General features: G+C 40.6%; 1 gene segment (V, D, J or C); it reads left to right on the top strand.

Moving 5' to 3' along the window:
• LOC105539460 overlaps positions 1–2,485 on the top strand; it is an 80,226-nt gene extending 77,741 nt beyond the window's left edge. The window contains 1 exon segment of the V gene segment in view: positions 2,163–2,485. Within this exon segment, the coding sequence occupies positions 2,163–2,485 (323 nt within the window).
• Positions 2,486–18,131: the final 15,646 nt, after the last annotated feature.

Here is an 18,131-nt window from a genome sequence, read left to right as displayed (position 1 = left end):
AAGTGTTAATTGACTATTTTATCACTAAGTCTTCCAGTCAAAAGTAAGTTATTAGTACTTAAGTTAGGGATGCAAAAGTTCTACACAGGTTTTCATCTGCACCGGTGCTCGGTGCCCCAACCTCCACGTTGTTCAGGGGTCAACTGCTCTTTCAGTCTGTAGCTGCATCTCTCTGGAACAGCATCTTGACAGGTGGGTTGTAAGTAAAGGAATCCAGAAAATAACATCTCAAACTATGCTGCTTTGGCGTGATGATTATGTAAAACCAAAGCCCATTTAGAAAGCATCAAATGCACAAAAAGGCTTTTCCTAAACATCCCTTATCTAAGAGCAGGATCTCCAGGAGGAAACCAATTGTCAAGAAAATTCTTCTGGGAATTTCTGTATCAGGGAAGATGAGCAGGAAACAGGAATCAAAATTAGAAGAGACTGGAAGTTGATACTTTAACCACCTGTTCTTTTGAGGATGCACTTCTATTCTCATGTATTCTCTCCAGGTTGCCTATGCTTCCCAATTCCCTCTTCCCTAGAAAGGAAATATGAACAAGTGGATCTCATTGAGTTACCTGGGTAATCACCCTGAGATGATATCCTGCTGCACTTTAAGTGAATTTTGTTTGCCCTTTCTCTTATTAATCTTCCTTTTGTCAGTTCATTTTCAGCAAACATTTAGAGGATAAATGGAACTTTCTTCCTTTCTCCTCATATGGCAAATTCCCTTAAAATTAAAATTCAGGCTGCTTACAAAGCAACAGGAAGGTTTGTGCATGGGCTACAGCACCGTGATATGGTTCCCCAATGCAGGCATCAGTAAAATTTTGTGGAGCCCTAGGCTGCAGCCCACTGATGCTGATGTAGTTGAATCCACTTCCCTGCCCCTGCTACTGAGCCAGGCTGGGACGTTTTGGGCACATGAGAGATGTGAGATATAACAAGTGCAAATCCCTGTCCAGTTTCATCTGGATCCAGCCGATTTCTCCATGTACAAAGGCGATTGCTTGATAAGAAATTCAGTGTCTCTTTCCTAAAAATGTTAACAGGGAGGCTGATATCTGAGTCAGGATGATGTCCTCAGTCACTATTCAAATGTAAAAGAGCAAAGTGTCATTGATGGTGCAAGGCAGGGACATGCTCCGTGCAGTGGCCACCCTCACTAAGAGAGATGAACTTTGGGAAAAAATATTCAATGGCAGAAAAGAAAGTAGACTATGAAGGTGCCCAAAACAAGAATAAGGTGCAGCCCATTTAGTCTCTGGGTATTAAAGATACTGTCACTCTTGAAAATGGTGGATCTGTGAGTGCTTCATGCATTGAGGAAACATGGTATCATCCCTGGGTATCTGTAGTCAATTGCTTGATCTTATACTGGTAAGAACAATGGCATAACACCATTACCTATACTTACAAATATATGTAGCGTCATGTCAATAAATTTTATTTTTAATTTGTTTAGAAAGAAATAATATTAAACTCAGAGAAATGTTGCAAGTATAGGACAAAGTACCCCCTTCCCTAACCAGAAACACGTAAGTCTTTGAAGACCTGAGAATCATATCATTTAACATTTTACTATGTATTTCCTACAAACAAGAATATTCTCTCCTAAATAATCCCCATACACCAATGAAATACATTACTCCATCGACTCCTGAGGAATATTTCAAATTGTCAAAAAAAATACCTAAAACATATTTCTCATAACAAAATAGTCCCTAGTAGAACACATTCTCTGCAGACAAATTTGTGCCACCCTGGTCTTACTTGGGACACCTGAGGACACTGAGCTGGTGCTGAATTACTGAGATGAGCCAGCCCTACAGCTGTGCCCATCCTGCCCGGCCCCCTGCTAAATTGCATGTTCCCAGAGCACATCCTCATGCCCTGAAGACTTATTAATAGGCTGGTCACACTTCGTGCAGCAGTCAGACCCAGTCAGGACACAGCATGGACATGAGGGCTCCCGCTCAGCTTCTGGGGTTCCTGCTGCTCTGGCTCCCAGGTAAGGAAGGAGAACACCAGCAGTTTACTCAACACAGTGTGCTTCAGGAGGCTTACAAACCAACAGGAAGGTTTGTGCACGGGCTACAGCCTGGCCCTTCAGGGAAGTTGTCTTACAACATGACTAATTGTGTGGACATTTGTGTTTATATTTCCAATCTCAGGTGCCAGATGTGACATCCAGATGACCCAGTCTCCATCCTCCCTGTCTGCATCTGTTGGAGACACTGTCACCATCACTTGCCAGGCGAGTCAGGGCATTAGCGATTATTTAGCCTGGTATCAGCAGAAACCAGGGAAAGCCCCTAAGCTCCTGATCTATGCTGCATCCAATTTGGAAAGTGGGGTCCCATCAAGGTTCAGTGGCAGTGGATCTGGGACAGAATTCACTCTCACCATCAGCAGCCTGCAGCCTGAAGATTTTGCAACTTACTACTGTCAACAGTATGACAGTGACCCTCCCACAGTGTTACACTCTCGAACATAAACCCCCAGGGAAATAGATGTGTGAGGCTGGGCTGCCCCAGCTGCTCCTCCTGATGCCTCCATGGGCTAAGAGTATTCCTCAGATGCAGCCACTCTGTGATGGTGTCGGTAGAGGGGGACATGAAGTCACCTCTGCATCCCAATTCCTTTTTCTTTCTCGGCCCCAACTACACAGACATAGCAATGCCTCTCCTGATTTAATAGAGACAGAGATCGTGACACCTGAGGAGTCTAGTTTATGGCTTCAGTTGGACTTTATATTACACAGAAGAAGCCACAATAGGTATTCTAAGCAGGAATTGTCTTAATACAGAGAAACAGAATATAAACTATGGAAGTCTAAATAAAATGTAGAGATGAATCTCTAAATTTAATGTTTTATTTGCTAAGAAGTATTTGCCAAATGGGGCATACAGGAAAACTCAGTGGTCTTCAATGTGTTGGAAGAACAAAGAGAAGGTTAGAGTTTTATGAAAAAAGGAAAATATTGCCTACTGCTCTTCGAGAAAGTTTATTGGCTCTACTAAGAGTTGGGAGCTGGCAAGCTCAGACTGGTTAGCAGTAGTGGGCAAATTGAATCCTAGAATTATATTAAGTTATCTCCGAAGTCTGGGGGAATTTGATTTCAGGTTACAAGAAGTCAAAGCAGTGAAGCTTGCAGAGAGTCTTGTTACTGCAATGCCAGGGATTCAGTGTAGATCCTGCTCCTCACCACACAGAAAGCCAATCATTAAGACAACAAGTATTGCCAAGAACAGGCTTTAATCAGATGCTGCAGCTGTGGAGAGGGGACACCATTCACAAATGTATCTCCTTGACCAACTAAAATTAAGGGTTTATATGGCAGGGAAGAAATGTGGGAAAACAGAAATTAGGGATGGGTAAGGAAGATAATTTGGTCAACAGGAATTAGGAGGTCAGCGAGGCAATCACAGTGTGTGAAGAGTCTGATGTCTCACTGCCCTGATTCAGTGATATATAAGTTTCAGCTCCTTGATAGTATCTGGAGGCCTCTTGGTGGATTTTCTGAAAAAAAGAACTCAGATAAGACAAATATAACTATCTTGAGTTTTAAGGTTGGGGGGTCAATTTCTATGTTTATTCAAAAAACCATAAACTTAGGTTAATAGGGCTTATTTCAATTGCATTCTAGAAACAGTATTTTGCACCCTGAGTGCCTTTCCCCCTGGTTTCTTGGCTCTGTTGGCTATGACAAGAATGATCAAATTTCTACGATTAAAGTTCACACTACAATCTTTCAAAGCCAAGGATATATTGTCAGGAAAGTGGATATTAGAAGCAGAATTCTCTGGCGCTCCCTCAGAAAACAGAATGCATCTGGCCCTGAAATATGGGCTCTCTAACCATGTCATCCTCAGTCCTGTCTGGAAGCTAAGGGGGTGCTGATGCTCTTAGCTTCCTACAGCATCTTTCCAGGTTTTTCTCCAGTCTTCACCTCTCTCTCGACATCTGTCTTAGGTACCAGTGGAGAATATTGAGTCATCCTTTTCTGACTTCCAAATCTCACAGGAGGACCTCTTATTGGGCAACTCTATAATCAGCAAGAGAGGCAAAAAGGGATATTTGTGTAAGTTAAAATGATTTTTTGCCCATGAGGCCATTTAAATAAATTATATTTAAAGTCACATGTTGAAAACACATCCGGCTTTAGTTTCTTATTGTTGCAAATTTACATTTGCAAATATTTTCAATCCTGTAAAGGTTGAAAACATAATTATTTGTCCGTGGAATGATCAAACACCTCTATAATTAAATGGAGTAAACATTTTCTTAAAAATTTGTGCTCACTGAAATAAAGGAGTATATTTAAAATATGTGAAGTTATGTTAGAAATTATTGGACATAAATTCAGCTGTGCAGTTTGGTTTGGGATGTTGTTCACTCTTTTGACCTGCCACAAGAATCCTGAGTCATGTGTAGTCACTGCTGTTTAGCCTTGTCTTCAGACAATAGATATCTATAGGCTGAAGACGAGCTCAGTGCCGTGCAGAGAAACCACTCACCTGAGCCCTCCCTTGATCAGCCAGATTATTATGAACATGAGTATCCATGAACATGAAGACAAATGTTTACTGTTATCAGCCACTGAGTTGTGTATTTAACCAGTTTCCAATCATTAATGCATGAAAGCCTACTGCTACAGTATTTACATCTCTACCTGTATACACACACATGTATTTTTTCTTAAATTGGTGGTATAAATGTGAATATATAGTAACCAAATTATAAAGTTATTAAGAGAAAATGAATGACGAAATTAAAACTAATATTTCAATAAAAAATTAAAATTTACCTTATGGAAAAATATACATACATGTATATAAGATACATACAAGTGAATAGATATTTATTTGATAAAGTGTTGGCTAAAAATACATATAGTATTCACATTTAAGTGTATTTATTCTATTACATATGCAATATATGCATATTTGTAAAATTATTATCTAAATTAAATACATTTCAATAATTTTTGTTACATTCCATAAAAAGTTTATTCTGGACCACATATAGTTCTTACTCTTGCTACAGAAAGTTTGTTTGTAGCCTTTATTTTTAAAGCTCTACCAAATTGTTGTCCTTACCCGAAAATATTTTTCCAACCCAGTAGAGCTCCAAGGGTATGACTAGAACAAATTTTGACTAATGTTGAAGATTAACTATTGCATCCTGTGAAAGTCTCCATTATGTTCATGTCCACGATAATGATATGCCAAATAGAGTTCTCACAGCAATGGATGCTGGATGGAGTCACATCAGTGCCATTGTCAAGGAAGCCCTGGAAATGTAAAAATCATAACCGTGGGTAAACTGCAAGGATCACATCTGATGATCACATTGCAAAGAGAACAGCACTTTAATAATATTGGCTGTTGGTTTTGACAGATCATCAGGCCTTAAAAGAAATGCAACAGGATGATTACAGACAAAGCCATTCTGAAAGAGATATGACGAGATGTTTCAAAAATGAGCCATAATCCAAAAAAAGTGCTTTCCCAGTGAATATTAATCAAAATGCCGTTAATGAGCAGGGAGTTTTTAATAATGAGGATGACTCAACACATGGACTTCAGTAAGTCACCTTTCCCCACTTTCCCAGGGAGTGTCATGAACCAATGTTATGGAGGTCCCCGTGGGGACTCAATAATATCAGTTTCCACCAACTGAGACTTACAGGGCTACTGGCTCTTCTGAACACCTAATTTGCCCAGAAGAATGACCCCTCCTGAACCCCTAACATTGTACCACAAGTCAGGCCTCAGACTAACAGCTGATGTCAGCTGATTCTAAATGTGGACATTCTGTCTAATGGGACAAACTGCATGCAATGATAGCGCCATGCAGCCTGTCCCTAACACTATATTTTGCTCCATTTCCACTAAATCATGGGCCATTGCCAACAACCCAGCCACCTGCTCAGGAAAATAGCAACTGAGTGACTGAACTATTTAAAGATCACCTGTGTAGAGAAAAGGACTGTGGCAATAGCTGTCTTCCTGGACAGCTAAATATATGTCACTCAGTTAGACTCTGGGGTTACCATGGCCACCCTTGAGAGGAATTTATGTCCTGTTTTTGGATACCCCATGAGACTTCACTCTGACCAAGAAACACCCTCACTACCCAATCAACATGACAGTGGGCACATTCTTGTGAAATGCAATGGACTTTCCATGCAATTACCAACACCCAACACTGCCTACTGTAAATGGATAAACACTTCAGGTATCATAGATATATGAGTGGATGAGATCATAAAGCAGGCTCACTGGCTGAAGACAATGGGGCATCTGAAAATCCCCCTTTCACCTCTTTAGCATCTTAGTCACTACTTTGGGGGCTCTTATCCACCTGCCAGTGGTAGTAGCTTTCTTTGGCCCAGTGAAATGTACTCTCACTATGGCTTAGTAATCTGCACAGAGATTGTGTAAGTCAAGGTGCTTCATCAATCTGAAAAGATAAACCTCCACCTCCAGTTAGGGGGAAGTTGGTGGGCATATGAAATGTGCTAACTTTGCTAAGGGAGATGTCTAGGTGGTGGTGTAACTGCAAGACAGTTCTCCAATGGCCCTGAAATGACTTAGTTTTCTCCACTTTCTTGCTTATTTTAATAGTTCTCAAGAATAATTGTAGAATGTGCTGGAATTGTAACATCCTGAAATAGAGAGGAACTGGCCAGAACAGCCTACCTATGCTCTATGCCAGTTTCCCATAGAATAGAATGTCCTTTAGCACATTAGCCCTGTGTGTCTTGTTACCCAGGATATAAAACCCTGAGCTGTGGTGCAAGGTGGGGACACACAGTCAACTCCTTCAGCTTCACATGGCTTTCCTGTGTCTTGGGGGACTGACCCGTAATAAGTCCAGGACTTTCATGTTCCCTTGCTGCTTCTCTGTAAATGATAAACCCACTTCGTGTAACTCGCTGTGTGGAGTATTCTGTTCCCCACACTCAAGTACGTTGGTAACCAGTGCACAGTGAACCTGCTTCCAAGATGTCATTGACATAGAGACAGAACTGTAATGTAGGTTGCTGGGGTTAGGGATAGAGGAAATGGGGGAGGAGTACTGTTTAAGGGGTATAGACATTAATTTTATAAGATGAAAAGGCTTCTGGAAATATTATCAGTAATAATAGCAGACCAAGGTAAATATACTTAATGCCCTTAACTCTTAAAAATGGTTAAGATAGACAATTTTATGATCTCTGTATTGACTATAGTTAAATAATTAACATCTTTATTATGCTACTGTTAGCTCAGAAGACATTGCTTTATTTTCTAATTTTCTTAGCAAATGTTCATAAATAATCACTTTGTGATGCCATTGTTCACAAATTGTGTGTTGTGTGTGTGTGTGTGTGTTTTGCAGAGACGTGGTCTCCCTATCTTGCCCAGGCTGCCATCAAATTCTTGGACTTACCTGATCCTTCCTCCTCAGTCTCTCAAAGTGCTGAGATTACAGGTTGGAGCCCAAGCACCTGCCCATAATAAACAATTTATCAGGACATTTCATAGGGGACTTTTTCAAAACATATATTTCATTGCGGCCACCTCCAAAGCCAATCTCCTAAGCCATATTTCTATACACAAGTGCACTTCTCCCTGTGTGATGTCACATCCCCTCAGTATGAAGTCACACAGACACGTAAAGGGAACAAGGCAAGGAGTCAACCCAATTTTATGAGTGGAAATCACTGCAAAGATCTGGCATTAATAGGGTTTAGGTGTTGCAGCACTTCTCCACTAGTGAAACACCTTCTGATTTCTCTTCCTCGATATTTTTCTCCAGGATTTTCTTATATTTAATGCTAGAGCTGAGATTAGAAGCTTTTTATCCTGAGGCTAGTCGAATGCTATTTCACTCGAAATGTATTGCCTTAAGGAGTATGATAATAAATATTGAATAATGCCTGTTACAACTACTTACGGTCCCTTTAGATTTCCTGTTATCATCCTAAATATCATGACTTAGGAAAAGTGTTTAAAAGAGGGTTTAGACAATATTGTTTCTGTTCTCAATATCCTGATACCAGTCAAACACCCAAAAAAGTGAAGAAAATTGTAAGAAAAACATGACTAAATGATCGTTAGCCATTCTGGTCACTGTTAAGTGAAGATTAAGAAAAAGTCTTAAAAACAAGTAGCTGAAACATTGAGAACTCTCGTGAATTCTGGGTAGAGATGTAAAATGGTACAACTACTTTGGAAAACAGTTTGGCAGAGTATTAAACACTCACTGTAAGACCTGGTAACTGCACTCCTAGGTATTTGTCCAAAAGAAGTAAAGAAATATTCATGCAAAGCCTCGTATAATAACGTTCATGGTAGTTTTATCTATAATAGCCCAAAGTGGAAACAACCCACGTGGCCATCAGCAGGTGATGGGATACACCGTGAAATTACTAAACAACTAAATAGTACTCAAAAGTAAAAAGGAACACCTCATGAGGACACAGGATGATATAGCCCTCCCCCCCGGATATTATGAAGAATCTCATAAGTGGGGGTATAAACCCCCCACAATATTGGTAGTAACGTTTCCCTCCTGGATATTATGAACAGTAACACAAGGAGGGGTGTACACCTCCTGACATATTGGGAATACTATTGTCCTCTCCCTCCTCTGGATATTACGAACAATATCACAATATTGACTAGTGGTTTACAACAGATCATCAGCCCTTAGAAGAAACACATCTAAAGGATTGGACACGAAGTCATTCTGGAGGAGATATGACTGGACCTTCCGAAAAAGGACCACTAGAAAAAATAAATGCTTTCTAAGTGAATACTTATCTAAAGGCCATTAGAAGAAGGAGCTCAAAATAATTAAAATAATTCAAAACATGGACTTCATTCAGTTACCTTTCCCAGCTTTCCCAGGGAATCTCAGGAACTGATGTCATGACTATCCATGCATGGGCTCAACAATATGAATTTCAGTTAATTGGGACTCACAGGGATACTGGCACTTCTGAGCATCCGCCTTTCCAAGAAGAAAAACCCAAGATTGTACCAGACATCAAGGATCAGACTAACAGCTGATGTCGGTTGTTTTCAGCAGGCCTCATTCAACATGAGGAGAGCAGCGGTTGTTTTCCTGTATATGCATTTGTCTTTCTTGTTAGTTATATTTCTACATGAAAAATTATTTCAGGATTTTCCAAGTGCTTTCATCGAAGTTAAGAATTTCTTCCATAATATGGCTTTGAATCAGGCAACTTATTTACAACAAAAAAGTAAGACAAAGTGTGCAGTTCATGATCTTATCACCTGCACAGGTGCAGCCGTCTCTATAGAAAGGAGAAAATATATTCTTAGTGAAACAAAACTGACACACAAACTCTAGGTAATGGAATTGATATCCTATCAGATGTGGTGAAGGTTCTGATACACTAATCATGTATGATGCTGTTACTTCCATCAAGAAATATATGTGAGCTGTGTACTCATAGTTAATTATTATGTCAACTGAGCAGCTGGAAACATTGATCGCTGTGGCACCCACTGAATAAAAGGAGACTCAACGACTGGTAGGCCCCTTTGCGAATGGGAGACGGCGTAAACCTCACCTGGGTGTTCTTTTGGTTCCCTTAGTCAAAATCATGAACAAAGTTGCTAACTTTGAAAGAGGCATTTTGCAACAGTAGACTTGGAATCTGTTGAACAAGACCTGGCTCACTCACTTCTTTAAGATTTTTAGAGCCTGCTAACCAGATGGAAGTGCAGGTATCCACAACCTCTCTGCATACTCAGTGGAGTGTATGGCAACAGAAAATTGTCACTGAGTGCACCGGCCTCTCAATCTTAAGGCACATATGTTGCCTGAAGCAGCCACCAAATGGGCTTCTATTGAATGGCAACTCCTTGCTTGCTCTTAGGAACTGATGGAGACTGAACATGTTAAGGTTTCAGCACCAGGTGTGATGGTGACACTGCTCCTTTAGCTGTCCATTCTCACTTGGATACTTACAAACACCATTAGTAAAACTGAACAATCTGAACAGAGCCATGTTATCAAATGGAAATGGTACATCCTTGATCAGGTTTAGTCGGGACCCCACAGGATCTGTGGCTCCATGAACAAATGGGGAGCTTGCTAGAAGGGACCAAATGACTTGTAGGTGATAATTTGGATCTTCATTTGCCCATGTGGAGCCCAAGATTCAGAGATTTCCGTATGGCAGGAGTCACTGATGGCTGAGCAAAACACAAACTGACAGGTCCACTAGGTGTGGCCACCATTCAGCCAGTGGATAGCCACTTTTTAAACTGATTCTTAACATGGGCTTTCTACCCAGTGGGCCAAACTACATTCAGTGGTAATGGCCATGCAGGCTGTCTCAACAACGTACCATGCCGCATTTCTACTAAATCCTGGGCCATTACTGACAGCCTCGCCATCTGTTCAGGAAAATGGCAACTGAGAGACTGGACTGTTAAAGAATCCTCAGTGTGGAGGAAAGGACTATGGCCATAGCTTTCCACCGGCAGGAAAAAGAGATACGATGCTCAATTGGATGCTGGGAATACCTAGGTAATCCTTGAGAGCAACTTACATCATATTTTTGGATACCCCATGAGACTTCACACTGACCAAGGAGCGTCTTTCACTGCCCAAGCACCATGTCAATAGGCACACTCTCATGGAACACGATGAATTTTCCATGCATCCTGCATCCACAGGCCAATCAATCTGGTGAATGCTAGACCAGTGGACTCACACAGCAACATCTAGAAAGGACATCTAGAAGGTCTGTTAATGGGGTGGTACCCCATCTGACTAGAGGAATATGGACATTAAAGATCGTACTCCAGAAAAAGGGAAATAGTACATGTTGAGAAACACAGAGATGGGTGGAAGTGAAGGTAGTCCAGGCAGACGTTTTATTAGTCTGGACCTGTGAAAGCCATTTCAGTGTTCCTAACCATGCTTTTTCTTTTTTCCCTTTAAACTGTATACCCTGGAGTGGTTTATAATTCAGGCCATTACAATACCCTAGACAGGCCCCCTAACTCTAACATGAGGATTATGTTTCCTCTGGGTATTTCCATTCTACAAGATCCCACAATGATGGATAACAAGACTAAGAAATATCAGGGAGCTGGGGCCCTTTTCTGGTGCCAGGGACATCTTTTCCTTCCTTTACTATTGGTGATATTATGAAATATGTCAAGTTTTTGCATGGCATAATCTCCCTTCCTGGAGCGGACAATCAGAATTGAAATGTCTGGGTCAAGTGACAAAGGCAAAGGATTGTTCACAGAGCAAGGACAGCCAGACCAGGTTCCTACATCAACACAGCTCAACCTGAGACTCTGGGATGTGTGAGAGATGATGCAGTATCCTGTCATGCTGCATTTTGGCAAAGGCCTAGAAGCATAAGATCTTTGTTAGCTTATTTTATGTCACCAACGGTATTCTTTCAAAATAGTGAATCTCCCATTCTTGACCTCATTCTGTCATTAACGAAAGGTTCCCTTTCATTCTACCAAGGGTGAATTACACCAACATTCCTGATACTACGGTGTACATCAAAAGTACCCAAGTACTGGCCCACAAAGTGAGGATCTGACACCTGCCACATGGGAGGAAAGTGGAGGACCCCTGTTTAACTTAATTACCTCTGGCAAATGTCATGATCACAACCAAAAAACATTGGTGGACTAGTATTTTGATGCAACATACTTTTTTGATTGCATAGATGAGAAATGTCCCAATGGCATGATAAAAACAAGGACTGGACTAATGCTACCCTCTGTCTACAGACAATATTGTATAAGCAAACCTTTGCTCATGTAACTCTGCCATCAGTGAGACTTGGCTAATGAACACACCAATACCAGCATAACCACGACTGGGTGATTGAACAAAAATGGGAGAAAGGGGGCTGTATGCACCCAAGGGCTACATTTTTTTTCTGTAAGTGGTCTGGGAGTGACCAAAATTCAGGATGTGTGATGCCATCTCTGGATGACTGTGGGATGGTGAGGTTCTGCATGTTGGGCATGCTGGGGTTGTCCCTGGATATTACTCCTTGGAATTAGGTGAACCATTGAGCCTGCAGCCCAAAGCTGTACCTCAGACTTACTAGGGACCTTCCAGAAGGTATAACAGATGATAGGTTTACGTCTTATATGATATTTTTGGTACTACGTATAGGAGTCAGTGCTCATGAAAAAAAGCGAAATGATAAGAAACTTGTCCCTGACTATGGCAGATATCGCTCCTCCTCTATAGACACTGCCTTGGTAGTCCAGCAGACATCCCTTAAGTCCTTCAGGAAGGATGTTTAAGATAATGGTGTTGCTCTAGACTTTTAAATAATCCCAACTGGGAGGATTATATACAATTTCCAACACCTTCTGCTATACCTGGATAAATACCTCAGGTATTCTAGAAATTCAAGTAGAGGAGATCTGGAAACAGGCTCATAATTGCAGAAAATGGGCCCACCTGATGTATTCTTCTTCCACTCTTAGCTAATTCTTCTGTGGATCATGGGATCCTGGGTTACATAACTGCTTCAGGTGGGCCTGATCATCCTGCCTGTGGTAGTAGTTTTCATTGGCCTGGTGAAATGTATTCTGGCTCTAGCTCAATGATGTTGCTTTGAGACTGTGTTAGTCAAGGTGCTTCATCAGTCTGACAAGACACACCTCTGCCTCCAGTTCAGGGTGGTTGGTAGGCATATAAAATGGAATAGCTTTCTAAGGGGGATGACTGGGTTGGGACTTCACTACAGTCCTCTGATGGTCCTGAACTCACTTGGTCCTCCCCACTCTCTTTCTTACACTTCTCAAGAATAATTGTAGAATGTGCTAGAAATGTAGCATTCAGAAATAGTGAGGGACTGGTCAGAACAGCCTGGCCTCTGTTCCAGTTCCCTCTAGTACTGTCCTCCTGTACTTCAGTCCTCCAGTACTTTAACTCCATGTGTCCTGTGACACCAGGGTTTAAAACCCAGAGCATCTTCTTTCTGGGGTTCCTGAGCGGTGGTCCAGGTGGGGTACACACAGTCAAGATTCCATCAGCCCCACATGCCTGGGCCTCAGGGTAAAGACCCACAATAAATCCTAGGCTTCTGCAGTCCCTTGCTGGCCACTTGTAAACACTAAACCAGATTCTTGTAACTTGTTGTGTACGATTGTTCTGTCTCCCGGGACTCTGATGAGTTGATAACCTGTGCACAGTGAACCTGCTTCACAGTAGTCACTGTCATAGAAACAGAATTTGATTGCAGGTTCCCAGGGACTGGGAGCAGGGGAAGTGGGGAGGGGTTTGTCATTTAATAGCAATGGAGTTTCAGTTCTAGAAGATGAAAAGAGCTGGAGATGGATATTATTGATGCTAGCACAACAATGTGACTATACTTAATGCCTTTGCCCTGCACACTTAAAAATGGCTAAGATGGGCAATTTTATGTTCTTTATATTTGCCATAGTTAAAAAAATTTGACATCTTTATCATATTATTGGAGCAGAAGGCGTCGTTCTATTTTCTAATTTTCTGAGCAGATGTTAATAAATAATCACTTAGAGATGCCATTGTTCCCATCACATCTTAACAAACAGTGGTTTAACCTAGAGATGGGGAGGGGGGTTCCCTATGTTTTCCAGCCCGGTCTTGAACTCCTAGATTTCTGCTATCCTCCCTACCTGACCTTGCAAACATCTAGGATAATGGGGATAAGCCCCTGCACCTGGTCTTAACTAACAATTTATCAGGAAGTTTAACAGGGAACTTCCTTGAAAATGTGTATTCCAAGGCAGCCACCTCTAAGGCCAGGGAATCTCCTAAGCTATATTCCTGCACCCAAGTGCACTGCTCCCTCTGTGATGCCACATGCCCTCAGCATGAAGTCCCATAAAGAGAACAAGGCAAGGAGGCAACCAAATGTCCTGAGTGGAAATTACTGTGAAGGCCTGGCATTAGAGGAGCATCAGTGTTGCAGTGCTACTTGACTAGCAAAACACTCTCTGGCTTATATTCCTGGATATTTTTTTTCCTCAAACTTTTGCTAATATTGAATACCAGGGTTGAGATGAGAACCTTTCTATCCTAAGTCTAGTTAAATGTCATCTCATTGACGATATATTGCATTATGGAGTATAATAATGATCAATATTGAAAATACTTATTACTACTCCAACACTCCCTTTATATATCATGTTACCATCCTAAGTATTATGGCTTGACAAAAGTATTTGAAAGGGAACTAGGACAGTATTGATTCTGTTCTCAATATCCTGTAACACATCAATTCCCAAAATTGACAAGAAAATGGTAAGAAAAACATAGCTTAATAATCACTAGCTATTCTGGTTACTGTTGAGTGACAATTAGGTGAAATCTTAATAAAAAAAATTGAAGCAGATTTTGGAGGCTATAGAGCTATAATAAGTTATTGGTGGACATGTAAAATGTTATAGCCACTTTGGGAAAAGTCAGAAAGCATATTAAACACTTACTGTATGACACAGCAACTACACGCCTAGGTACCAGCCCTAAAGAAATGAAGACATCTGTTCATGCAAAGTCTTGTTCAAGAACATTCATAGCAGCTTTATCCATAATAGCCCAAAGTGGAAACAACCTACATGGCAATCAATAGATGAAGGAATCCATTGTAATATTACTGAACAGTTAAATAATACTCAAAAATAAAGAGGAGCACATAACTGGAACACAGGACATCTGAATGAATCAGAGAAACAGTTATGCTGCACAAAAATCACCAGACGCAAAAGAGCACATCCTATATTTCATTTACGTGAAACTCTTAAAAAGAAAATGGAATCTGTACTGACAATAAGCAGATCAAAATTCCCTGATCTGTGCAGTGGAACGCAAGTTGATTCCAAAAGAGTGGGTCGAAATGCTTTGGAGTTAGAGAAATAGTCTGTGTCTGGATTTTAAATGTGGTTCTAAAGATGTATTTCTTTGTGACAGTTCATTGACAATGTGTTTTATTGTAATCATTTTCTTTTTTTGCAATGAACTTAGTTAACAGTGAGTGAAGCAAGTGCAAGGCCAATTGGGTAGTATTGTCTTAACATCTTCTGTCTTGCAGTGTACTGAAAATTGAATGAGCCAGAATATCTGAGAGGTAATCTCTGCTTTGAAACTGAAAAACTGTGTATCTCATGGCAAGATTTCTCTTTTCCAGGAACTTTGGATTTTTCTGCTATATAATGAGAATTTAAATATACTTCATAGATTAAATCAAAATGAATAAAATACTGAGGAATCCAACTTACAAGGGATGTGAAAGACCTCTTCAAGGAGAACTACAAACCACTGCTCAATGAAATAAAAGAGGGCACAAAACAAATGGAAGAACATTCCATGCTCATGGATAGGAAGAATCTGTAGAGTGAAAATGGCTATACTGCCCAAGGTAATTTATAGATTCAATGCCATCCCCATCAAGCTACCAATGACTTTCTTCACAGAATTGGAAAAAACTAAAGTTCATACAGAACCAAAAAAAGAGCCCGCATTGCCAAGACAATCCTTAGCAAAAAGAACAAAGTTGGAGGTATCATGCTACCTGACTTCAAACTATACTACAAGGCTACAGTAACCAAAACAGCATGGTACTGGTACCAAAACAGATATATAGACCAATGGAACAGAACAGAGGCCTCAGAATTAACACCACACGTCTACAACCATCTGATCATTGACAAACCTGACAAAAACAAGAAATGGGGAAAGGATTCCCTATTTAATAAATGGTGCTGGGAAAACTGGTTAGCCATTCGTAGAAAGCTGAAACTGGATCCCTTCCTTACACCTTATACAAAAATTAATTCAAGATGGATTAAAGACTTAAATGTTAGACACAAAACCATAAAAACCCTAGAAGAAAATCTAGGCAATGCCATTCAGGACATAGGCACAGGCAAGGACTTTATGACTAAAACAACAAAGCAATGGCAACAAAAGCCAACATAGACAAATGGGATCTAATAAAACTAAAGAGCTTCTGAATGGCAAAATAAACTACCATCAGAGCAAACAGGCAACCTACAGAATGGGAGAAAATTTTTGCAATCTCCCCATCTGACAAAGGGCTAATATCCAGAATCTACGAAGAACTCAAACAAACTTAAAAGAAAAAAATAACGTCAAAAAGTGGGCAAAGGATATGAAAGTGTCTCAAAAAAGACATTTATGCAGCCAACAGATACATGATCACCACTGGTCATCAGAGAAATGTAAATCAAAACCACAATGAGATACCATCTCATGCCAGTGAGAATGATGATCATTAAAAAGTCAGGAAACAACAGATGCTGGAGAGGATGTGGAGAAATAGGAATGCTTTTACACTGTTGGGGGAAGTGTAAATTAGTTCAACCACTGTGGAACACAGTGTGGCGATTCCTCAAGGATCTAGAACTAGAAATACCATTTGATCCAGCAATCCCATTACTGGGTATATAATCCCAATCCCATTACTGGGTATATACCCAAAGAACTTTAAATCATGCTACTATGAAGACACATGCACATGTATGTTTATTGTGGCACTATTCACAGTAGCAAGACTTGGAACCAGTTCAAATGTCCTTCAATGATAGACTGGATTCAGAAAATGTAGCACATATACACCAAGGAATACTATGCAGCCATAGAAAAGGATGAGTTCATGTCCTTTGCCGGGACATGGATGAAGCTGGAAACCATCATTCTCAGTAAACTATCAAAAGGACTGAAAACCAAACACCGCATGTTCTCACTCATAGGTGGGAATTGAACAATGAGAACACTTGGACACAGGGTGGGGAATGCTGCACACCAGGACCTGTCAGGAGTAGGGGGTTGCATTAGGAGAAATATCCAGTGTAAATGATGAGGTGATGAGTGCAGCAAACCAGCATGGCATATGTATCCCTATGTATCAAACCTGCACGTTGTGCACGTTGTGCACTTAAGGATAATAAAAAATATTTATATTTTGAGACTCATACCAATTGAACTCATTCTGCAAACATTTCTAGAGGCAGAAATCCAGTGATGCCCACAGCAGTGTCTAGCATGCAGTATCTGTTCTGTTGTTCATGAAAATTGTCTCACATAGTCTAGCAATGGGCAGCAGCAATTGGGTATTGACATCATTTCCCTGAGTCTTGTTTAACAGACTCCTTAATAATTCATTTTCCCACTATTAAATATAAATTTTGAGGATATTTAGAGATAATTGGCTTATGATAACTGCAATTAATGAACCTTGAAGACATGTTAGAAATCACAAAGATTAGGATGTTTTGCAAATGTTATACTTCACCAACAGGAGCTGGGTTACCCTAAAACATCTCTTATAAAGTATGCTTCCCTAGATGTTCCTAGGGGTCACAGGACTAGTCAGTGCCAGTAAATGCAGGACAGATTTCACACTCAGTACAAGTACCTGATATTTGAAGAAACTAAAGATGCCAGAACACCCTAGCAGAACCCTCTCCCCAGTGAATCACACAATTGTATAATCTACCTCCACAGAAAACAAGCAGAACCTAGACTTGCTTCTAATCCACATGGTATGTCATAGATTATGAGATGTCTTTCCCATTATTGTATTGTATTCTATAAGCCTCTGTCACAGCAGACTGGAAAGAGACACTCTATGAAACCTTCTGCTGGCCTTGAACAAGCAAACAGCCATGTGTACATTGCCTGTGTGAGCATCACATGGCAGGGAATTGTCCACAGCCTCTACGACCTGAGAGCAGTCTTGAGCCAAGAGCCAGTTAGAAATTGAAGCCTTAAGCCATAGAGGTGCTAGGGAATGCACTGTGCAACCACCTGAAAGAGCTCTAAAGTATCTATGTTCTCAGTGGAGTCACAGATGAGAATGAAGCCCCATCTACACTGTGGCACAGTTTTTTGAAACCCTATGGGCAGGACAAAATAAAGCCATGTGCCAACTGCTGACTCAAAAATTGAGAGATGATAAATGGGTATAGTCTTAAGCTGATAAAGTTGTGGTAATTTGTTACATGGCCATAAAAAACTTAACACATATTTTAAGAACAAATAATAGACCTAAGAGCAGACGGCCGGGCGCAGTGGCTCATGCCTGTAATTCCAGCACTTTGGGAGGCTGAGGTGGGCGG

The sequence above is a fragment of the Mandrillus leucophaeus genome, unplaced genomic scaffold (assembly GCF_000951045.1).
Source record: "Mandrillus leucophaeus isolate KB7577 unplaced genomic scaffold, Mleu.le_1.0 Scaffold2054, whole genome shotgun sequence".
Classification (NCBI taxonomy): Eukaryota; Metazoa; Chordata; class Mammalia; order Primates; family Cercopithecidae; genus Mandrillus; species Mandrillus leucophaeus.
This window is presented reverse-complemented; position numbering and strand designations above follow the sequence as displayed.